This window comes from Actinia tenebrosa, unplaced genomic scaffold, assembly GCF_029948245.1.
Source record: "Actinia tenebrosa isolate PJP-AT-01 unplaced genomic scaffold, QUT_ActTen_1.0 PGA_scaffold4__44_contigs__length_22323623, whole genome shotgun sequence".
NCBI lineage: Eukaryota > Metazoa > Cnidaria > Anthozoa > Actiniaria > Actiniidae > Actinia > Actinia tenebrosa.
The window spans coordinates 14292071-14317540 of record NW_028292581.1 but is presented as its reverse complement, the minus strand read 5'-3'; the positions used below and the strand labels follow the sequence as shown (position 1 = coordinate 14317540).

Here is a 25470-nt window from a genome sequence, read left to right as displayed (position 1 = left end):
AGTGGTGTGGTGGTATTCAGTGGTGTAGTGGTATTCAGTGGTGCGGTGGTGCTAGTGGTATTCAGCAGTGCGGTGGTGTTCAGTGGTGTGATGGTGTTCAGTGGTGGTGTGGTGTTCAGTGGTGTGGTGGTTTTCAGTAGTGTGGTGGTATTCAGTGGTGTGGTGGTATTCAGTGGTGCGGTGGTGTTCAGTGGTGTGGTGGTGTTCAGTGGTGTGGTGGTGTTCAGTGGTGTTAGTGGTATTCAGTGGTGTGGTGGTATTCAGTGGTGTGGTGGTATTCAGTGTTGTGGTGGTATTCAGTGGTGTAGTGGTATTCAGTGGTGCGGTGGTGCTAGTGGTATTCAGCAGTGCGGTGGTGTTCAGTGTTGCGGTGGTATTCAGTGGTGTGGTGGTGTTCACTGGTGTGGTGGTGTTCAGTGGTGTGGTGGTATTCAGCAGTGTGGTGGTATTCAGTGGTGTGGTGGTATTCAGTGGTGGTGTGGTGTTCAGTGGTGGTGTGGTTTTCAGTGGTGTGGTGGTGTTCAGTGGTGTGGTGGTATTCAGTGGTGTGGTGGTGTTCAGTGGTAGTGTGGTGTTCAGTGGTGGTGTGGTGTTCAGTAGTGTGGTGGTGTTCAGTGGTATGGTGGTATTCAGTGGTGGTGTGGTGTTCTGTGGTGGTGTGGTATTCAGTGGTGTGGTGGTATTCATTAGTGTGATGGTGCTAGTGGTATTCAGCAGTGCTGTGGTGTTCAGTGGTGCGGTGGTGTTCAGTGGTGTGGTGGTGTTCAGTGGTGTGGTGGTATTCAGTGGTGTGATGGTGTTCAGTGGTGTGGTGGTATTCAGTGGTGTGGTGGTGTTCAGTGGTGTGGTGGTGTTCAGTGGTGTGGTGGTGTTCAGTGGTGTGGTGTTCAGTGGTGTGGTGTTCAGTAGTGTGGTGGTGTTCAGTGGTGTGGTGGTATAAAAAAAGGCTAAAAAATTGCCGAGAACAGAGGGATTTTATTGTTCTGCCATCTAACCACAGGCAACCCAAGCTAGATTATGGCGCCGGCACGTGATGGTGCAAAACCTATACTTAGTGGTGTGTTGGTATTCAGTGGTGCGGTGTAGTGGTTTTCAGTGGTGTGGTAGTATTAGTGGTGTCATTGTGCAGTTCTCGTACGACTTTGAAAAGCTCATGACACGAACCCGATCGTGACACAGCAACTTATAAGCCAGACTAAATATCATTGGACGAGAATGTTTTCTCCATCCAATCAAAATACTCGCTGTTACACGGAATAAACACGGCACGTATATGGTCACGCCACTGCCTGACCAATCACATTGCACGAGGAAAAAAAATCAGCCAATTAAAACTTTAGAAAAGTAACGGTACGATTAATGCACTGAGCTTTTCAAAAACTGCGGTGGTGGTGCTCTTGGAATTTCTACTTGGAGTTATGAACTAGGATGGTAAACCTTATGAAATTCCTGGAACGAAGGGAGAGATACCCAATAAATTCTGCTGCCATATGATGCTTAGGGAATAGAACCCAGACCACTCGGCCCACTGGCAAGTGCACTATCGCTTGTACAACCCTTAATAGACCTCCTCGGCTCTGATGTAATGGTTTCCCATTTCAGACCACGTGTCATTCCCTAGAGTATCATTTCTTTGTTTAAGGGTTGCGCTCGGTTGCACATAAGAAGACACATGAATATGGATACAACTCAAACAAAGAAGATTATTCTCATGGGAATGACACATGGTCTGAAATGGGAAAACATTACGTCAGAGCCGAGGAGGTCTATTACCCTCTTCTCTTCTTCAGACGTTTATAACATGTCCACTCCCTAACATTTGCAAATAACCATCAGGTTATTGTAGGTTGCCTCTACCTAGTGTTTGTTAATCTATATATTTATAACTTGTAAATATTATCAAATAGAGGTACTAAATAATAAAGTATGTACATATGTATATGTATGTGACCACAACACATCTCGAAAATCAACAGAATCATTTGTTGGTTAGAATATTTTTACTCAATCACACCTGTAAGATAATTTGAAAACGTCTTTGCCTATTCACAACAGTTTGAGATTCATTCATTTGATTTGGTAGGTCATAAAAGAAGTAATCTGTATTTACAAATACATTTATTTTGTTTTTCTCTTTTCAACTTGAAATGAGGTTGGGGCGGAAAAATGGATGATCCCTAAAGAGGGCCACAATGGTCCTCCAAAATGACGATTCGATCTCGTCTCCTTCAGGTCCTAGTAATTTCCTCGCAGCCATCATTAGCATCGGTTTTGTTCCATCCTACTATCATCAACCTCCGGCAAACCAAACCATCAACAGGTGCTGCAAACTGGCAACCGTTTTGGCCAATACTCTCGGTATTCAGTTGATTTTCTAACAAAGATACACTTGACTGGACGCTGTGCAAACGCACGCTTCAAATAAACGTTTGAAGCGTATAAAGCTGTGTGTGCAAATTTTGGCTGCTCTCGACATGATGGTTGTGGTTGGGACGGACAATTTAAGTAGGAAGATTATGACCGAAACTAAACGACTGCAAGGAGAAATTCCTTTTAGATAAGCAAATCCGTATAGCAGAGGTTCAGATAAGCATTCACTTTGACTTGGTGGCTTAAAAATCTCTAGCTTTCTCCTTTATAGAGGCGAGAGAAATTGAGCAAAATGTGCCTCGAAGTTTGCGCGCGTAGTTGCTTCAAACCTCCTAAAGTTCTTTTCTCTATAGTGCTTAAGGGCAGAACCCGTCGTAAGCTGATTGCTATGTTTTCTTCTGCTTTCAAAAAAAAGATGGAAGGACAGTTTTTGATATCTCGTGGTTTTTCTTGACCTTTCTTCCGCTTCATCAACACGGAATGCGTTTACCAACATCTAAGCTCACCACCCTCCGTGTTTTGACACTGATGTGACAGGGACCTTGTTTTGGAAGCCATAACCCGGCATACCCTCACAATGATAGGGAGGGGAGAGTACATTAGACCCGGGGTAATCTAAATTCGGTAAAGTGTCCTCAAATGATGGCGGAACAGACATAGCACCTTGGAGGCCTTGGTTCCATGTTGGGTCATGTGTCGGGACATTTCCTATGAGATTGTCCTCTCCGTGCATTGGATTCATTGGTCGATATCCCTGTTGATAGCCGCCATTCCAGTTGTGGTAGTTGTTCTGCATGTTTCCTTGTTGACCTGTTGGGCTGCACTGCTGCATTCTCCAAGACGACGGCACGGTGTGTCCAGGTGACACCGAGCTTGTGGCGTTCCCAACGCAGTTGGAGTAGTTCTCCATTTCTCGTTTCTTGACGGCAGCCATATAAGCAGACTTGGAAGAAAGCACGTTACCATTAGGAGGATTCATGTTGGGTTGATAATTAGGCGAGCACTGGCCATAAGGAGAGTGTTGCTGCTGTTGAGGTACTGGGTGATGATGCTGTTGTTGCATTTGGTTTAGTGGTCTCCCTTTCGACACTCCCTGCCAAGATATATTAACCCTGGCAGCATCTCCTTCTCTCTTTCCCAGAGGCGACGGGTCTGGAGTAGGAAGACCACTAGGCGACATCATTGCAGGTCCACTGGCCTGAGGCCCCACCGGTGATAGAAAAGGAGATGGTTGTCCGACCGAAGACGTTGGTGAGAAAGGGTCACAGTTCACGTGAGGAGGGCTGGGCGCAGAGACGTAGCTTCCATCAGGGCTTCTCAGAGATGGTGCCGACTCACTGTCGCTTGATATGTTCTGCATAAGAGCAAGGGTTTCCTCTAAGGTTGGCAGATCTCCGAGTGAAGGATCCATAGCAAGATGGGACATATGATCAATGAGGTCGGTATCTTTGGCAGGGTCGAAGATTGGATCTGTGTCTCCAAGAGGAAAATCTTTCAAAAGAAAAGGAACAGTAATTATTAGAAAATATCTTCCTTTTAAAAATACTAAGTTTTGCGTTACTAAATGACTCGCAGTGGTAATACACACGTTGACAAACAAAAACAACAAAAGTCAATACAAATACACTAGAGTAACTCGGAGTAAAACCAGGTTGCAGAGCAGAAAACAACGTCGAACAAACTCAACTCAGCTCACATGATAAGTCTGGGGAGCAACCTGACCCACCCATGATGAGTCAACTTAGGTTTTTACCACTACGCAACTCGAATACTGTATAAGAGTGGGAAACATACGGTATCGACTTCCATCACGACATGCAGGAACACTGAAATAGCTTCACATTGTCTTCCAGTAATCAATCCAATCACAACGCGAAGTTACGGCTACGACAACGATTTGCCAAATCATTTCCCACTCGTATGAAAACCATCTATGCTAACTAAGTGAGTCTGTTATTGAAAGTCATTGGTTCTTATTCTATTTGCAACCATGACAACGTTATGGAAAGGGTCAAATTCAGTTTGGCTTATCGCATGGTTCTACATTGTTCAGGATATACAAGACGTACTTGGACCTCTTAAGCATGCAAGCTGTAGCAAGCGATAAAAAATGGCTTAATAAGAACACAAGGCACACCCTTACCTTGTGACAAAAATGCAAAATCAGACCCGTCCGTCATGAGTTCATCTTGCAAATCTACACCCAAATTTAGATCCTCAGGAGAATCAGGTGCAGAAGTACAAGCAGTAGAGCTAAAACCATCGTCGGAAAATGAGGATAAATTAGCTTGAGGTGATAGGGTTCCATCTGTGCCGGAGAAAGGTGGACCTAAGAGTCAATAATACTATAATCAACTTTTTTTTATTTGCTCGTTCACGTCCAACTGAAACATTGCCAATGAGGGAAGATAAAACGATTTTTTAACTCAGCAATTTGAAGTGGCAAACTTGAATGAATTATTCATGTTCAAGCCAAACTACAAGGCCTAAGCTGAAAGTATTGACGGGCGAGGACACGAAATGACACACCATAAGCTAAGACCCCCATTTGTCCTTTAGTTTCAGCTCCAAGTGAACGATAGGCGCAAAACAGCATTAGCAAAGCAAAATAAACAGCTTGTTACCGCAGCTTACATTAGAGTGAGAAACAATAAAAATGAATTTAGAGTAAAGTCACTAAACCCATGAACTAGATATTAGACTAATACACATTGGTAGGCCCTAATTCCATTGTTTTCTTTTGTGTCTATTTGACTAGAGTAAAGTCCTAAACCCGTGGAAATAGATATTAGACTAATGCACATCGGTAGGCCCTAATTTTTCGTTTGCACGTTACGTCATCGCGGCCATGTTGGTACCATTTAACAAAGATTTCTCATTAGCAGCCATTGTTAACGGTACCACAATGGCCGCCATGTTTTTGTCTTTTAACTCTCTTGGGAATGCTTGCAACCCATCAATTCCATTATTTTCTTTTGTGTCTATTTGACTAATACACGTTGATATATATTTTTTATTTCACGGGTTAAATGCCTTCACTCTACTTCGCTTGTAAAACAATAGCCAACGTAATACATTTTAGTACACACAAATCCATTGTTTTCCTTTGTTTTGCTCGTACTGTTAGTTAAGTATTGTTCAACTTTGTTTCAGAGGCCAAGTAAGACCACTCTAAACCCGTGAAATATATATTTCACTAATACACATTAGTAGACCCTAATTCCATTTTTTTGTGTGCGTCTATTTGACTATTTCACGTTGACTAGTGTTTTTTATTTTTTTACGGGTTGCTGTCGTTCTGCTGTAACCACGAACACTCGAGTTTTTCAACCAATCAGATTACGAATCGAAAACAATAGAATTTGAGTTACATGTATTGAAAGTCTATAACAGCTATTTAAGGAGATGAAATGATAAAAGAGATAAACAAAACACACACACAAAAAAAAAAAAAAATTAAAAAAACATTAAAATGAACTTGTGTAAAAAAATAAATAAAAAACCACTAAAACAATGGAATTCGTGGATCTATATTACTATGTCTATTACGCTTTATGATAGAGTGATTTTATTTGCTGCAATTTTCATAACATGCGAGCTACACGCTGAAATTTGTTTTTTGCTACGAAAAACCAAAATTCAGCGTGCGAATTTCCGCCATATAAGTAAGCCATATAAATCATTATTATAATTATTAATATTATTATTACTCTAAATCCATTGTTTTCTTTTTTGTTTCTTTTATCAACTAGTACTAACTAATGGTCATTTTTCTTTCACGGGTCAAATAAAATCACTCTATTAACGAACATTACTACAGTACTATTACACCCAACCGAAAAAAAAGCTGATAAAAAAGTCAAGATTATGGCTTCAAAATCAGAAAAAGAAAAAACATTTAAGTGCTTGTCATGTATGTGCGAGCCGAACAAATCAATACAAGCACGTTTCTGTCTTGGTTGAAATGCTGTTCATCAAATTTACGACCGATTGAGTCAGTATTTTGAACATCTGGAAGTTTTCCCAGGATCATAGGGGGAACATTCTAAATAATATCGACTTTTCGAAAATGAGGAATAGTAAGGAAAACTGTTTTAGTAATTTTGCGTAGTCTTCTAATTGCCCTGTTTTATGTTCTCTTCGAGAGCATGTTTTCTATTAGAGTTTTGACTTCAGTTTCCTTCACTTATGAAGCACGTTTTGTTCGTAAATATTTATAGTCCAATAATCTAAAATCTTTAATTCAGTCCAAAATCTCCCTCAAGAAATTGTTTTTAAATTGCAGTTCTTTGATTGACGGTCGCCAAAATGCTAGTCGCCGAACAAGACATCAAACTTCGCGGGTCCCCAGGGCGCGGGTCGCACTTTAACGATAATGGTTGTAAGCAAGGCTGGTTAAACAAGGTTGAAGGTATGCAATATTTGTACCCTCTCATCTTGATGCTTTGCTTTTTTAGAGTATTCATAGTCAAAGCTTGTGTGTGAAGTCTGTTTAGTTCACACCAAGGACCTTAGTCAAAAGAGATGGCGACACTCTTCAAAGCGTAAACATATACTTAAAGCCATCTTAATTCTCATGCATGAAAGCAACCATGTTAGATGGCAGAATAATGAATTTATTTCTCCTGAGGAGATGGATTCGTTATGGCTACACTGTCACATGATCAAACAAACCCCTTAGAGACCACTTACAGACCCCTTGCAAACCCTTTACTGACCCCTACCTCTGTTGAAGTAACCTTGGTGATGCAGGCCATTCCCGGCATTGACATTCAGAGGTTGAGATATCTTCTTGTTGTCAGGAAAGAACTTTGGCGACACAGTGGGATATTTGAAGCTTTGGTCATTTTTACCAGTGTCCATAAGATATGAACAACTGTTATTGCCTTTAGGACTAAGGTTATTGTCAGAAGTGGTGAATTGTAATGCAGGGGTGTGCTGGCCTCGCTGTCGTAGCACTTCTTCACCTTCCTCTTCACTGTGGAAAGAATGAATATTGCAAAAATAAATTAATTAAACAATAAAACTAGCATCTGTTAATTCTATTTTCACTGCCTTATGAACCTCTGGCTTATATGCTTTCCTTAGTTATGTATTGCTTTTGCATGGCAAGCCATGAATGAATGAATGAATGAATGAATGAATGAATGAGTGAGTGAGTGAGTGAGTGAGTGAGTGAGCGAGCGAGTGAGTGAATGAATGAATTATATAAACTAGTATACACCTAATTGAAAAAATGTAGTCTGGTTTGAGAAAGTCATATCATCGAAGCCAAGACCGACATGATTTTGGGTACCCTGAAATGTGTATTATATTTGCATATAGACATGTAAAAATGCACAGTAGAGCAAAGTCGGTCGACCTAGATTAACAACATGCCAAAGCCATGATGCATAAAATGTGCACAGGAAGGAAAAACTGCAATATGCATGAAATTAGCATAATTGTTTGTCTTCACATGCTCCCCTTCGGTCTTAGCTTTGATGATATAACCTTTTTTTGAACCCAACAACGTTTATATCTTTATATCTTGTATATCATTTCCTACATATGTAGTTAAGGTACCTGAGTGGTCTGTTTGTTGTTATTACAAAGTCAGCTTCATTTCCTTTGAACACAACTTGAGCTGTTCCTGTTAGCCATTGCCATTTCATGTTCTTGTTTAGAAGACGGAATGTACCTTGACATTTTCCAGATGACATTACTTGACAAAGGAAAACAGAAAGTTGGAAAACATTCTTTAACACCATCGCATGTTGAATACTGGATGGATAGGTTGGATGGGAACATGGATGGATGGATGGAAGGGTGGATGGATGGATGGATGGATTAATAAATGGATGAATGGATGGGAGGATATATAGGATGGGATTCGATGGATAATTGAATGGATGGATAGACTGGAATTGACAAGAATTGGATGGATAAATGGATGGATAAACGGATGGGTGAATTGATGGTGAATGGATGGATAGATAGATGGATAAGCTGGGATTGGATGAATAAATGAATGGATGGGTGAATGGATGGATGGATGGATAGGATGAGATGGATGGATGGGTGAATGGATGGATGGATAGGATGAGATGGACGGATGGATAAATAGTCAAATCCAACTAGTCGGTCAAATATATAGATGCAAACAAGTTTTGAATTAAAGTCAAATTTAATGTTTTGGTTTTCAAAGCTGGCACTTCACTACTAGTAGGCTATAACTTATAGCCAGTAGTATGCAGCATTGAAGATAGACCACTAGTTGGATTTGTCTAATTTACCATATACTGTATGATATTCCTATCTTTCAGTAATAATAAGAAAATGCTGGTAGAACTACTAGTCGGTTTGCTACTCAACAAATTTATAATTGAATCTACACTATATCTACTGATCCTTTAGAGGAAGTTGAATACAACTTTTAACATATTTTTTCTGGAGATGTAAAAAAATTGTCAATAAAGGGATAAAAAAAAGTTGTAAGATTATCTTAACAGGAAACATCTGAAGACAAAATATCGATTTGGTCTATTGGTTGTTAATTAAAATAAAACAATTTAAGTGCAATTTATTTATTAAAATGTCGCCTCAAGTCTGGCTTCAAGCTGTGGCAAGTTGGATAAACTCTAATGATTTTTTCAATATTATACAAACTTAGCTATGAGTTTTTCAATGAAATTTCATGAATTTGTTGGTGTTGTTTTTATTTGAAGTGAAAAAATTCCAATGACAGCTCAAAACTACAGAGTTTATGAAATGTGACGTTGAAAATCGTTGTTAACAAAAGTACAGCCTCCCTCTAGCTAATAAAATTAGATAAGGTTTAGGTTCCCGCCCTCACACATGCTTGATTGAACAGAACTTGAATTAAAATCATAATAAAACAGAATTATAGATTCATATTTTGCTATCAGTGCACTTATAGTGTGACTACTCCAACCAAGGCCACCCAAACAAAATGTTCACAAATTATCCAATTAAGTCCAAGTATCTCAACAATATAAGTTGTACAAGTTTTATTTAAGGAATATAAAATGCACACATGTGTTTCTGTACTGATATAAATAAAAAAATTAAAATAAAAAAATGCTTCTCAAGTGTTCTACAGCTTCCAAAGTGTTTATATGACAGTACAGAGACATAAACAGCTCTTTTATATTGTATTATGAGATATTTTTGAACGATTTTGAGCGAGCATGTCTCTGCCCTCTTATACAAACATGGTAGCCAGCCAATCTGCTTGCATGTCATATCTCAAATATTTGTATGTTTACATATAATGTATTATTGATTATTGCAATAAAAATTCAAGATAATCAAAAAATTTTTTGTAAAAACTTTGACTTTACATTTCAACAGTAAAATTTACTGAGCCTTGAATTTCCCATAATTCTATCATTGAGATACTTGAACAAGATTAATTATTTGTGAAACTTGTTTGAGTGGCCTTGACTCACAAACCACACTTATTTATTATTATTTATGGTTGTAATATTTTGATACTTACAGTCAACGTGGAGAGTTTTCAAGACTGCAATATCTTCAAAATGAATCATGCAGTAGCTGGACTGTAAAGCAATATCTCGTTTGTGGTAGCCAAGAAGAGCACGACCCCTGGAAATGAAATGCAATAGAGTTAGCCAAAGATGGCGTAACAGTGAGAGGGCTTGCCTCTCACCAATGCGTCCTAGGTTCAATTCTTGGAATCGTCGTATGTGAGTAGAGTTGTTTGTTGACTCTCTTCTGTGCTTTGAGTTTTTTCTCTGGGTCCTCTGGTTTTTCCTCCCTCTGTAAAAATGAACTTCTAATCCTAATTTGACTTAGAAAGGGCCTGAATGAAAATTACTCCGTGTAATTCTAGATACCCTTCAAATTGTGAAGTTTTGAAATACAAATATATAAAGGTTTTTCACTGTGACATTACTCTATTTTTATCAGAAAAAAGAGTTGAAAGAAAAATTGTTTATATAGATATTAGTAAAATTATAAAGTTTGGTGAAGATTGTCCATCCTAAGGATCCAGAGACATGAATTTTTGAACCCTATGACTTTTACAAAGAAATGTATGTTGAGAAGCAAATTTTGCCTGCTAACATGCATTGCTTTGTAAAATTTCATGTTTAAAAAATCATATTTTCAAAAGTTTATGTGGGATCTACACGAAACTTCACAGCTTATTCTTATTTGTACAACTTTGAATATCAAATCCTTTGTCAAATCAAACAAATTTCAATACAACGTGACATCGCATGAAAAACCTGAAAAGTAAGCAACTGCTCACTGAAAACTATGAAATATTTTATAAAATTTATTTCAATGGTGACTGAGTAACATGAGTGGTATGGAAATGGATAATGGGATGGGACAAAGTGGGGAGGAGGGATGGCATTGAAATGACAAAAAAATAGTTAGTAGGGTTTTAAATAGTCAGCATAATTTTCTTACTTTTGGTCAATATCTACAAAACTCAAGTCCATCCTGTTCTTGCTGCAGAAAAGCGAGGTTTTAAGACGGATCTCAAGAATGGATGAGGTCATGGTTTCCATAGGGGTACATATGAGAAAGAGACCATAATCTCTCTTGTCGCTATCAGCAAGAGTCATTTCTCTTAGCCGACCATTGCATTTGAATGGCTGAAAAATGAAGACACAGGAAAAGACTTTAAAAACAGGAATCCAAAACTTAGTAATATTAATTCAAACATGGGAAGCAAGGGTGGATAATGCCGCTAATGCCCCACCTCTTACCTCGGCAACCCAGGTTCGAGCAAGCTCTGGCGGGATTCAGGTTTTCCATCCTTCACAAAAGTCAACTAAATTCTAATTTGATCTATCAGCTGCCTATATCAGTTGGGTTGCAAAACCAGACAGGCTGATTAAGCTGTCCACCCAGGAGTGGTAAATGCATTAGATTTAGATTTGTTCTCTTGTTTCAGATCATGCCTGCCATTCCCTTGAGTGTTATTTACTTTGTGTATTGATAGAGAAGGTTTAGTAATATGAAATGCTTGAACAACTTGAACAAAAATCTTATATAATATAATCAAGGCAATGACCAATAGTTTGAAGTCCTTATGCATCTCCTGGCGAGGAGTTGATGATAATGATGATAATGATATTTTTTATACATTGAATAAAATGGGAAAGCATTTCACCCAAACTAAGAAGGTATATTTTTTATCTAACATTGAGAAAATGCATAACATAAAATCAAGAATTTATGAGAAAAGCTGAGAAATGAAAAGTTGAATTGATTAACTTTAGATTGGGAGGGAAATGTGAGTGGCAATTTCCATGAAGTTGTATTTGGGTATATTAAGTACTACTAATATATTTTCTTACCTTGAAAAATCCTGCACTGGTATTTAGAATACACTTCATTCGACAAACAAATGTCCTTTCTGTATGGACTTCTTTGGAAAGAGAACCAGTTTCTAAGGAAAATAAAAAACAAGATAAGATAAGATAAGATAAGATAAAATGATCAATTTATAAAATTTGTGTGCGTCCATAATTATTCAAAAAGTAATTGTAGAACTTCACATTTTAATAATATAAAGATAAGTTCATTCATAAATGATAGGTGGAGTTTTTCATTTTCAATTTTTAATCCAAAAGCTTTGACTGCAATTTCAATATTTCATGATTTTCTATACACTGAAATTTGTACTTTTACTGTTATCAATCAAAAATTCATATCCCTTTGCAGTTATCACAATAGACCTCTTTAGCTTGGGTACTTGTTTTGCCCATTTCAGACCATGTGTCATTCCTTTGAGAATAGGATTCTTTGTTTCAATTGGTCCAGACAAAGAGGTGTGATACTCAAGGGAATGACATGTGGTCTGAAATTGGCAAAACATTACGCCCAAGCTAAAAAGGCTTATTTTCATTGACAGCAGTAAAAATCCAATCAATCCAAACAGTCTGAAACACCTAAGTTCATATAAATCATTTAATAACTTTGTATTTCTGTAACTAATAAACCCTTAGTGTTCAGAGTTGTGGAATAATATAATGTTATATACAACAACAATATTATTGCTAAGGGTTTCTGTCATTGTTAATACAGATAACTTTTTCCATGGTCTTGCAGAAAGACTAATGGAAGAGCTTTGTCTATGAACCATGTTGCACAACACAAAACAATACGATTTTTCGCCTTTAGAAAAAGAATTTTTTTTCTTTTTTTAAGGTATTAGGATACGTTTACGACCACTATGCACGCAAACTTAAATAACGCGCTGGCTTTATAGTATGACACAAACAAAGTATACATTTTCTGAAAGCTGAGTAAACATAGCTTATGAAGAAATCTTCAAAATACGATTTTTTTCATTGTTGTTCACATTATTGTCCTCGAAGCGAAATTTGACCAAGCCTCAGTGAAAACGGACACATACATTTTAAGCTATGTTTGCGAAAAATGTCTTAACATACTCAGGAGATAATAAGCTCAAAAAGGTGTCCCAGATTTTTGATATCTGTTTTCTATCTCTCACTATTTTTGATCAAAGTTTGGCTATTGCTTTTGGAGTGTTGTTTAGAGTAAAAAGCGTCATAACTTTGGAAAGAAATTAAATTTCAAAAAAAATCGGAGACACCCTGTTTTGGATCATGAGTTACTTTTTAAACTCTCCAAATTTAAGAAAAATCGAATGAAATCCAAGGGACTTTTAACTTTTTGAAGTTGAGGTTTTAGCAGCAAAAAAAATTTGAGAAAAATGCATTTCTTTGTTTGGAGCCAGAAGCTGCAGGGAGCCACGATCGTGTTGGTCAAAACACCTTGAGCCTTCCATTTTGCCATCACTTGTCAAATTATCTGTTGTTCTGGACGATCGCAATGTAGGATCATTTTACAAGGACAAAGGAGCATTTGGACTCAACGGTATTGCAAGCGACGGGACATTTCCGGTCTTGATAAAGTCACGATTTTAATTTGTCCCAAAATTTTGGCTTTTCCAATCAACAAATGCAAGAAGTTTCACTAACATATGAAAGACAAAAGTTTAAAGTTATGAAATTCCAAAAAAAAAATTTTTTTTCAAGCAAATCGTCATTTTTTGTATCCTAATACCATTTAAAGTAAAACCACCAACCACTTTTGGCTCAGTATCTAAAGAAGGCTTTAAAAAGTTCCAGAATTTCTCTAATACTCTTTTTAATAACACTTTGGGATTAGCTGCTATTTTCTGTAATCATAACTAAAATAATCAATCCATTTGAATTTTCTTTCTCATCATGGAACAAAAATGCTTTGTTGTAATATTTTTAAAATGCAAGACAAAACATTATAGGTACCAGTAGAAAGATTATAAAATCATGTCATGCATATAAACACATAATGAAAACAAGGTGGTAATCTGAATAGCAAATGCCAAGACGGCAGGAGTCTATAAGTTCCATCAATAGTGAATTCCCATTCATTCATTTATGCAATTAGTTATGATTTCATTTTGATTCATTAATTTTTGAAAATCAATTAGGGAGGCACAGTGGGGGCAACAAGAATATAAAGCATAGTGAAAAACAGAAAACTACAACTGAATACAGCACAAACTGATATATCAAGGCTATAAAAAACTGTTATACTGCAATCTAAGAATCGTAAATAAATTTAATAATAGATATATAGAGAAAAAGCTGTTTATTATTACCTGATGAAGTTTCTTCATCGCGTTTTGGAGTTCTTGATGGGTCTCCATCATTTTCATCATCAAGAATTTTAATTTTCTATTAGAAACAAAAGGAAAAAGAGTTTAAATCTCTGTACATCATATCTAGACTTCATTTATATTATGCTCTGTGCTCCTAAGACAATGCCATCCAGTTTTCCTTCTCCCACAAAATTCAACGATTCTAAATTTTAATTTGATCTCAGAATCAGAGGGCTATTTATTGATATGTATATGGCTAGGTAGGGTTAAGATTGTGGTTCAACAAGCTAGGCCTCTGACAGCGAGTACTTCATACTTCAGCAGGTCTGAAATGCAGGACCGTAGCCACTGGTACTGTTGGTCCGGTTTCAACTGGACCAACTTTCGGGAAAAAAATATAAGAAAAATAATAAAATATGACAAAAACTGAAAGCCCTCAAAAACCAGACCAATCAGAAATTTGTGGCTATGGCCCTGAAATGACAGTATATTTTACCTTTTCTTCAGCTTCTTCTAAGTGTGGCTGAAGGTTTCGTTTTATCAGATCGTGGTCATCAACATGAATGAACCGTAGAAAATCTTGATGAATCACACTTGACTGCAAAGAAAACAGGAAACATTGTACTTTTCGAATTCAATAATTTATTTTTTCTAGGGAATTCAGGAATGCATGGTGATAAAACACTTGCCTCTCACCTCTGAGACATAGGGTTTAATTCCCAGGTGTTGGTTCACTGACCCTGGGGGCTCTTATGGTCCTCTGCCTTTCCTCACTCCTCTCAGAACTGGACTTATAGCTACTGTATGCTCCAGGGGGCATACACAAACAGTATCTTTTATTCTATCTGTAACGAATACCTTTTACTGGTCGTTTTCAATACAGACTGCTGATAAACCCTACCACTTGGATAAAGGAAGTACCCCCAAACCCCTTTCCCCCGCGCTGTGACCTCCCCTTTGTATAAGTCATTGTGTAACAACAGGTTCTCCTTCACTCTAGACATCTAGGGTTATATAATGTGGCTTCATATCCACTATTTAAGGAAAGATATAGACTGCATATTTTGGACAGCAACACCAAAAACATTAAATTTATAAGCCTTATTTAAAGCTTTTAAGCCTAAGTAAATTTTTAAGTAATACCTGTGACAGACCAAGATAGTCTTGAATGGTCTCAGACGCATAAAACAATTCATAATCCTGTGTTAAGACGATTACAAAGCCATCTAAAGCCTGAAAATTAAGTTCAACATTTGATATCAATCTGGAATCGAAAATTGTAAACATATTTTTGTACACCTACTTAATAAAAAAAACATGACTCATACAAGACTGTATTAATTTTACCTCGAGAAGAAGCTTCGAAAAAATGCCATTTCCTTCGAGGTTGAAGTCTTTCTTTGCGACTGCTTTTTCGCTACTGCTCTGCTCATTGGTGTCAGTCCAGTGTTGCTCTAGATTAGAGAAGAAAAAAGTAAATATTTTATCCCTTACAAATTAAAATAAAAAGCAAAAATTTCAATATGTTTTTCCTTATTCTTTGGTCGATCAGGAAGGATCAACACGATCACGTGATTAAAAAGGAGGGAAATGTTTTACTGATTAACAATTTTGGAAAAATTCAAAAACCTAGCTTTTAAATTTAAACTCTTAAAACAAATCAAAATGTTATTAAGAAGAAGACTTATTAACAAATATTGTAAATTTTGGCGATAAAACTAAAAAAAATCAAATTTTTTAGGAATATTAATTTGTTTAGGTACCAGTTCCCCTTGACCGTGATCACGTGGTACAAAAAGGCGGGAAAATATCGAGTCATGTGTTTTTGGGTTGGAAAAAGTGCTATGGAGATTAATCTAATATTTTAAACTAAGATAGCCATAAATTCAAGAGAAAATCAAATGGTAAGCAAGAATATAGTATGTGTTAGTTGAATTTTTAATACTGTGCAGAAAACTTTGAGGCAAAGGTTTTAAAAATTTTGTCCAACGGAGTGAAATTTCTTTCTGGATTTCTTTCCAATTCTACGTTGACCATCGTATTCTTTTGGGATTTAAGTCACATTTTCATTACTCCTTGACAATAAATCTCACCTTTGAAGAAGTTTTTAGCTCTTAGGTAGCTGGCAGAAAGTCTGAGAATAGATAATTTGTCTAGTTTTTGAATTACATCGTTTGGAAATGGTAGTAATTTGGCCAGATTATCGAGTTCCACATTGAATCGGTCCCTATGGCGCTTGGAAGGGTTGAGGGAACCTTTTAAGCTAAAAAAAAGAAATAATTAAAGATTAGTTTTTCGAAGTTGTATAAGTTTAAAATATTATAGAATTTTAATAGCAGTTATGGTAGTAACTACATATGATAGGACAAAACTTAAAATAGAGGGTAGAACTTTTATAGGGGATCATTCATTAACCAACAAGAGTTGGAATGGATTAAACAGACTTTCCATGAATTAATTTCAGGAACCACTTAAAATGCTTCCAATTTTGTTCAGGTCTTGAACTTCTTTTCTCTTTAGTTCAATTTCTTTAGTCCAACTCAGGTCCATTGCTAGGGGTGGTTTGATAGTCTGAACAAACCCCCCTCTCCCCCTATGCTATACCATCCAATAACTCAATAAAATTTTTATCATGGCATAACTAAGATTTGTAGAAAAAGGAAACTCCCCTTTTGAGGTACTAGCGATAGGGCGGCAACTCAACTTTTGAACCATAAATTGCTTTATGTGATACTGTAGGTGTATTGGTATACTGTCTGACTTCTAAGATTTTATTTGACTACATTTAAGATTTGTGTGGCTTTGTCCTAATCAATACTTATTAAGTTACACATAATTAACCTCTTCTCTATGCAAATGCTGAGTAATCTATGATAAGTTTGTCGAAAAGTCCAATATTTTTGTCTCCGATTTTTCTATTAAAACCCACTACTCGTAAAATTTAAGCCCCCCTCAGGGCACAAATAAATCACAGATTGAACCCTAAAACAACCTCTAGGCAGATCGAAGTCAGGGGGCAGATAACTCACAGGTCAAACACTGAAACAACCTCTGGTCAGCTCAAAGACGGAAGATGGATAGCGCACAACTCAGATTTGAATTTAGCTTGTTAGATGAGGCTAGTGTACTAGTTACCATGCCCATGTCCTTAGGGTTAGATTCCTAGATTTATGTAACTTTTTTTATGGTTCTGATATTTCACATAGTTTGTTGAATGATTAACACCTAAAACTTCAAGTAAAAAAAAAAAAAAAAACAAAGTAAAACAGCTTGAACAAATCTTGTTGCATGATTGCTTAGTGTTAAACTTCTTTATATGGCCAAGAAATTTAGAATATTTCAATATTAAGAATTGTTGATTCCATAGTCTAGACTTATATACCACTTGTAAATTCACTCAGCATAAAGTATACATGTAGACGCCAATGTTAAAAGGGTCAGTAAGAAATTGATTCCATAAAAAAACATTCCTGAACTACCTACAGTGTATGTATAGAATGTCATACCAATTCATTCAGGCATTATTATGCTGGTACTATAATTGCTTGGTTTAATGACTGCCATGTTGGCTCAATATTTTGACAAACAATTTATCATTGTCTTATATCGACCTTCTCGTAATTTATTTTTTATGGTGCATTTTTGTTCTTTGACCAGCAAAATAGTCTTAAGGGGAAAATAACTAGCAGAATAATGAGAGATTTTACTTCCCCATAAAATAAAAGTACAATCAATGGCCAGCAGAGTGGTGAATAAGGCACGCAAAGCATGAGTGAACAAAATGACCAGCCCTAAGCATTTTTGGAGCTTGAAAGAACGAAGCAAACATGGCAGTTGGGTGAAATTGTTTTTATTCTTCCTTTCCATATTTCTGCTTCTTGTAGGCATATATTAGGCAGGATAAGCACTGCAGTTTCTTGCTATAGTACAATAAAACCAGCCACATGTGCTTAACAGATAACATTGCAGCATTCATACCACCAGATCAATCAATATTTGTAGTTTTCAAGTTGATTTTAAGGTACCCTTTCACATTTTAATTCTTTATTTTCTTCAAAGCCCTGGCTCATTAATTCTAAAGTCTCTTATCAATTTGTCTCTTATCGATTTTTTAAATTAATTTCTATACACAATCAATACTACACAGTCTCAGACATGAGCACACCCTAATTCAAATGTTTCTTTTGTTTTCTTTAATCATTTAGACATTGACTATTAAATTTCACGGCTTATTGACATCCCCCTAACTATAATTCATTTCAAAATGATTTATTTAATTATTTGAACTTCAGTTATTTTGATAACAGTATGGAAAAAAAGTAGGAATTTGTATTAATTTAATATGAACCTTTTTCACAGATATCGTGACAATCCTTTTATTATTTCCATTTTTAAACCGACCTAAGACAACCTTTTCAACGCAGACTGTAAGAAAATACTGTGAACATTAAGATAAGTAATCAGTCCTTTGATATTAATGCCACCAAGCCTAGATTTTGATGTTTAAAGGAAATTACTCTCTATCTACTTATGTTTTCTTTAACTAGATTGTCAATTTTATTACTTTTAATCATTCCGCTGTCAGACCTGTCAAAATAAACTCAAATGAGCTGCCAGAAATTGACACTGCTTTATGATAATGAGTTACTTAAAAATAGCTCTCACCTTATAAAGTCAAAACACTACCTAGGGGCCAATGTTTTGCCAAAGAATTGTTTTCTTTGCTGTTTGATTGAAAAAAAACCTTTTCATACTTTAAAGTCTTGAAATATTAGCCATACCATTAATATAGGTAGGAAGTATGAATTTCATTGAAATAGAAGAATTATGTTTAATATTGTTCAGAAGCATTAGTGGAGGAGAATTCACTGTGTATAAACTTTGCATTTATTGTTGTAAATTGTAAATCAATTGACAGCCGTATCCTGTGTCCTTTTTGGCATTATTTCCCATTTTTTTCCTTCTATACGAATCAACTTCTAAGTTCCGATTCAGTCTTTGTGCTTTTAGCAAGATTAAGGCCTCTCTTTGTTTTGATATTCCCATGCTGTGATAACAAATTAGATTTTTCTTGATATTATTTTTGGACATTTTATGCTTATTCCTTCCAAGTTTGGCTAAATGACAAGGGCACACGTACATGCAAATACAGTATTTCTGTGCTTGCTTACTTTGAAACCTTACTTTCTAGCAATGAATCTTGTTGGTTTATATCAATATTTGATATTGTAATACCAATGTTTGTACAGACTGTAATACTTGACAAATCCTTTTATATTGCCAAACCAAGTGTTCTTTAATAGGCTAAATTATTTGTATTCAAGTATTTTTCAATGGCTTGAACAACTTTGTTTTTTTGAAAAAAGACAATTTCATTTATTTAGTAATTTATTATACATACTCTAAATTTAAAATAAAACGTTTGAAATAAAGTTGTAGTGTTCACACTAAGAGTCTCTTAATTAAGGCAAACTTGATAATCCTGCTAATAGATTCTGTTTTTATGAAAATTAAATTTCAAAATTTTCTTTCTAGCAGGTGGATTACTTGTATTGAATTGCAAAATTCTTATTTGTATATTTATTATATCCCTATTTTTGCTTCCCTGACCACTCGCCATCCAGACTCGTTTACTTGTTTTATTACGATACTAATTTTTTCCAGGTACTTCTCAATTTTGGTGAATAAATAATTAAAGAATAAAAACACTTTCGTTTGATAGTTCTTGTTTCACTGATGCTGACCAGTCAACATCAAAAAGATAAAAATATATTATTTCAATTATGTTTTATTTGCCACTTTTATCTGAAAGGTGGATTGTAAAATTGTAAAATTTTACAGTCAAGGCTTCCATATCTTGAGTTATGTTACCCTTGCCAGTGATGTGAAAGCACAACACTAAAGGATATTATATTTATGAATATATATTAGAAAATTAAAAATAAATATAAAAATTAATTTTTGACTTTTTACTTTTGTTAATGGGAATTATTGAAGATTATTATTGCAAAATTTGACATTTCATTCATTTCTTTTCTAATCATATTTTTGCAAAAATTTTCAATTTGCATCCTTACAGTAGGTGGTGGATAAATGTACTGTTATTCACTCATAAATTTCTTTTGAATCAGACATGCTGTGGTATTCCTGTCAGCTCTTCAGCGTCAAAATGAACATGATCATTGGGAAAATTCAAGGTTAGAAAATAAAGCTATACATTGGTAATAGTATTTCACAGTATGCCACAAATTATAAATATTGCTTCAAAAGCCTTTAGACTAGACAACAGTTTATAGTAATTCTAATGTCGCTATGGCACATTTCACTGGTTGCAGAACATAATATAATAAGATAACTGTCATTCAGTCGTCGTTCATGATGACTGACAAAAATAGTTTAACATTGGCCGTGCCTAGTTTCTGGCTCAATTTTACTGGCTGAAATCATTGGCAAGGTAAAGGTTTAACCACACCAGTTCTAATTCTGGCTGAACAATGTTCAATGACCAGCTATTATTATGTATCTCATCTTTCTCCAATTACTACATGTTAATATGGATTTTAAGATGTTAAAAATTTGCTTCAATGCCAATAGTAGTTATGACTACACAATTTCAATCATTGAATGTTGTACTTCCAATTCTAGAAATTGAAACTCTAATTACATAGATTCAGCAGATTGTCATACATCATACAGTACAAGTACTTGACAGAAAATTACATGTATTTTTCCACAAAGGGAAACTAAAGGGAAGAAACTCATTCCAAAAGGAAATTAATCCTTTTTCTTTGTAAGGGAAATTGTTTTACTATCTGTATGAATTTTGAAGCAGTTCTTTAATTGAATCTTTTAGATTAGAGTAGAATTAATTTTTTTTTTCATGTTGTTGAATAAATTTGAATAAAAAATAAAAACCCCATCTACATTTTGCCGGCAAAAAATATAGATAATGCAAAGCAATTACAAATCTAACTAATATAATTACAGTTTTACTTAAGTACATACATATATACTAGCTTTTAGTTGCCAGAAATGAAATTTTACAGCAAAGAAACAAAGCAAACTGGCTGTATAAGGGTATTTAGACAAAAATAATCGTTAAGAATGACTGTAGAGCCTTTTAGTCTTTGTTATATAAAAACAAGTATTGCTTGTTTTCGTTGTATTAATGTTTAATACGACAAAGACACCTTAGGTGAACAGAAAACGCCATAAAGTCTTCCGAAACCATTTAACATAAACACAGACGATCCACATAGACACATACGATAAGGAAAAGTCAAAACCAGAAATCTTCGTGGTATAATATATATAACAACATTACTACTTAACCATCAATACATTAGTATAACAGTAAGCAAAACGGTGGTATGGAGAGACTAGCCCGTTGTATGGATATAAACATAAGATATGTTAATGCAGAGTGGAACAAATCAATCTAAATAGATCCGCAAGGCTGAAGTCTCGTACAAATCAAACACTTAGACGGCACTTTCACTTATGAAGTGACAAAATGATACACAACGTTGACTCTTGAAGAGTCCTAAAGTGTTCTCAAAATCAATGTTCGACTCAATATCATAGTTGACAGATAATAAGTTTAGTCTTTAGTGGTTGGAGGGAAAGAAATCAATTTTAAATGTTGTTGCCTTCGGCTGGTGAACAATGATTAACGTCTCTTGAGATCTGGGACTCAAAAAACTACCGTAGTACTCCAAGGATGTCACTTTCTTGTATAACCTTCATCGAGTGAAACTTTACAACGAAAATAGCCCTAGTATCAGGAATTTGGGATCTCGACTTTTAAGCTAAGGGGAACAATTTTCAGTTTCGCTCATAACCCCTCCCTACTGGAAGCGTTGCCATTCCATCCACGAGCTCCAGTGACCTTAACCTTCGATCAACGTTTTGATTTACGATTTGTTTAGTGTTGATTCGAAGCGAAATTTTTGCTCTGGAGTACGGTAAAGAAGAGAGAATTATCTAACCAAGTATTGATGTCAAAGCACATCGTAAGTGCAGACTAGATCTGAAACAGCGTCGATCTCGTGTTGATCCGTTCTAGAAGGCATTGTACAAAATGTACAAAACAGCGAACGTCAAGGGATTTTGATTGTAGTCGGACGCTACACCATTCAAGGGAGCTTAACAAGCATAAAACAGGAAATTAATCTTGTTTGGGTATCCCGACCACTATTTGAAGTTTTATGAAGAAAGGCGTGAAATACACGCTGTGACAATAGCTGTTTATCTTTCAAGAGGGGCGATGAGCTAGGAATCCAAACGGAGAAGCCATAGCCCCATTTTTTACCCTTTCTTTTTTGTCGTTGACAAGTTACGACACCGGCTGACACGTATCCGAAAACTAAAAAAGCCAACAAATATGGCTCCTAAAACCGTGCCTAGAATCAAGATCAAGCAGGGGTTTTCTTCATTTAATAAAGAAAGGATTAAAGAAAAAAAAGCAGCGAAAATGTTTTAAGGCAAATTTGCATAAGAATTGAGAGGCACCGACCACAGATGAAAGGACATGTGCAAAACCCATGAAACGAAGCGATTCGTTGTGGCAGCTTACTAATGTATATGCAAATTGTGCCAAACATTTCAAATATGTCGTACATTCTGCTATGACTTCGCCTCCCAAGAAACCTTTGCTGGAGTCCTTTCGAAATAGCGCTCCTGTTCATTTCGTCGGTCAATTTGTCTTTCACAACTTCGTATGCAAAATGCTATCAATTTAGAACGCGTTCTGTTCTAACTCGACTTACTCGGGGGATGGGAATAATATATTTAAGATAATGCAGTGTTTGACTACGTTTTAAAGCTGTTTTTTTCGCATAAGTAAATCCATAAAAATCCTTCTGTTTTTTAATAAAAAATGACTGAAAAGTACACTAAGTTGTTGGCCTGAATGGTATAATTCTAGAAATCGGTGTCCCAAAGCGATAACTATGCCGTACCAAGTGGTCCAGATTCCGTGAACTGCCTTGTGCGGCATCCTCTTGCCTTGTATATTCTTACAAAGGAGGGGAACATGGCGTAGTATTGCAATAACAATAGCATAAATCGCTGTAGCACTACAACAAAACCCGTTCTCCTTGGAATAGGAAGTCTCTTGCCTCCAGATTTTAAACTTTTATGAGCAGGAGATTGGTGTAACACTAGATTTAAGAGAAACTGTAGCGAAGACTATAGAGGGCTAACGTCATCACACCGACAAGCACGTACCACTTCTCGTCTCGATCCCTCGTGCACGGAAACAAAAACATGGGGTTGTATCGGCGGAGAAAAAAATTACCACAGAATTTTGAAATTACAATCGTAGATGAATTTAATAAATGCAATTTTGAGGTATTCAAGAGTTTCTATTTACTGCTGTCAAAGGTCACTATGTATGAGTACTGTGCCTCTCGCAATATAGGCCAGTTTCAATTGCTGTATCTCGTTCTGTGCTTGCCGCTGTAAAACTAGGTACAAGGGTTTGGTGTCTCTCTGGAGACATGCAAACTTGTACATCGACAAGGCCATTGACATATTTAAGTGAAATTGTACAAATCTGTGTCGATTTCATGGGTCGAAGTTAGAACGGATTATATCGACATTAACGTAGTGGACGTTTAGTACGATTATATATTCTTTGACAACGGTAGTCTTTTAACGAACATACTATACGAATAGCTAGTGATGAAATTGAAGGGTATTTGATCCAAGGATGTTCGAGCAGAAATGAAATGCCTTACTGTTGGCGATAACAAAAACATACACAAGGATTTCTGCCAAGTTTTCTGTTAAAGTCTGAACGCGTAAGCAAGCTTACTTTTTTTATATAGGGCTAACCTCAATGTCTTCCTTTTCAAAATATGTAATCTGCATTTTTAGAATAAAGTATTATTATCGAGTGAGGTAGATCCCAGGTAAATGTATTTCAAATCATTATTTTCAATGACAATGAAACACGAGTGCTACATTTCCAATTCTCACCGAAAAGAGGAACGGTTTTGGATCGTAACCCAAACACAAATCGTCATCTTTTTGGCTATTGCTCTAAGGTCAGACATCTGCTTTTGGTCGAAATAACGCTTCGACTCTCACACAAGACTCTTTTCTTTATACTCGCAATCCTTACATATAAAACTAGGAATATTATCACTAATATAATCTCAAAGGTTGTACGATTGTCGACTTACCTGGAGCTACGCTTCTTTCTCTTTGCCGTACTCATGTTGTCTAGAATTCAGGACTGTGAGTCAAGCCGCCATGGCCCCTTTGTTAAAGTGTTTTCGGCTTCAAGCCTCAGCTAATAGTTTTATCACTGTATTTCTTTCTTTTCGCCTAGAATCAAACGTTAACACTTATCAGGCAAAACTTCGTCGAGTTTGAAAAAATCTTCGCTTCGCGTATGGCGTAATATCCAGTAGCGATCTGAGAGAGATTTAACCGACGGCCATCTTTCCTCGCCCCTTCATACGTACTTCATGAACATTATCGTAAACCCAAGCGAACACAATAGGCGCACGCTGATTGGCGCCCAATACCTCATTATCTACGTCACATGTGACCTTTGCATATTTAAGTAAGACTCAACAATGTGGTATACTCCATATTTATAAAAGAAAATTGAAACCTGAGGGATGCAGTCGATATCCGGTTTATGATGGTAGAAGATGATCGCTAAAGCTTTGTGGACGCTAAGCAACGTGGATGAGGCAAACACTAATGCTACACTCTTGTCCAAGGTGCAAGATTTAATACCTTATTCTGTGGCAGAGGTGTTTGAACTTACACCTTCAATAACAAACAATCATACGTCTTCCGAGTAGCTTTTGTGAAACGAACAAAGACAGTTATGAATCTCATTAAGTCCCTTCTCTTGAAGCGCATAATTAAAGTGTCCTAGAGACTAGCTTCGCTTTTTTTGATAAAATCTTTCAGTATTTAAGGGTTACGAGATGGTATTTGGGACTGGGCATATGCTCAGTTTAGTGTTATTCTCCCTTCTCTAAACCCCCGGGTGATTTGTTCTACCAACTGGGAGCCTCTAACAAGAGTTTTACAAGAACTGGTATATTTTGAAAACACCAAAAAGCCGCATAGAAGTGACAGGATTATGTTACTGGTGGTCGCTTGGACGCAGAGACTTTAGGCTATGGAATGCACTTTATACAGGTATCCGCATTGTCAGCTCTATGCACTCCAATGTCGTCTCAAACCTAAAATCCTACTTAACTTGATCGCTTGAATATTGACAGCAGGTGTGAGGGAGGATCTTAATTAATAGAATAAAAATCGTTAAAATTGTGTCAGTGGCTTCTCTTCAGCATTTTTTTCTTCCGTACGAAACAAAGGATTGCTGGATACTTTAGAGGAATCCGGAAGCACCATACGAAGTAGAAAAACAGGGAAAACTAGTCTCATGTCGGTGTATAAAGTTTTTAGAATTAAACATTTGA

General features: G+C 36.2%; 1 protein-coding gene across 2 annotated transcripts; it reads right to left on the bottom strand.

The window, feature by feature from the left end:
* Nucleotides 1-1981: 1981 nt before the first annotated feature.
* On the bottom strand, nt 1982-24504 carry LOC116288111 (uncharacterized). Of its 2 annotated transcripts, XM_031694849.2 has the most exons (13): nt 24208-24504; nt 16114-16283; nt 15368-15474; nt 15164-15253; nt 14517-14618; nt 14021-14096; nt 11706-11797; nt 10810-10997; nt 9872-9978; nt 7936-8074; nt 7095-7348; nt 4514-4699; nt 1982-3861 (listed from the first exon to the last, which is right to left on the bottom strand). In XM_031694849.2, the coding sequence occupies exons 1-13, from the start codon at nt 24240-24242 to the stop codon at nt 2873-2875; spliced, it is 2535 nt and encodes an 844-aa protein (XP_031550709.2). In that variant the 5' UTR covers nt 24243-24504; the 3' UTR covers nt 1982-2872. The 2 variants fall into 2 exon arrangements, with proteins under 2 accessions (XP_031550709.2, XP_031550710.2); XM_031694850.2 differs by lacking the exon at nt 4514-4699.
* Between the last annotated feature and the right edge of the window lie 966 nt (nt 24505-25470).

Bases quoted from the DNA above. Each gene is read 5' to 3' on its own strand.
- LOC116288111 (XM_031694849.2), bottom strand. From the start codon at position 24,242: ATGAGTACGGCAAAGAGAAAGAAGCGTAGCTCCAG. The intron at 11,798-14,020 runs GTAATAATAAAC...TATTTTCCTTAG, and splicing joins CGATGAAGAAACTTCATCAG to AAACTGGTTCTCTTTCCAAA. The intron at 9,979-10,809 runs GTAAGAAAATTA...TTTCATTTCCAG, and splicing joins TTTGTAGATATTGACCAAAA to GGGTCGTGCTCTTCTTGGCT.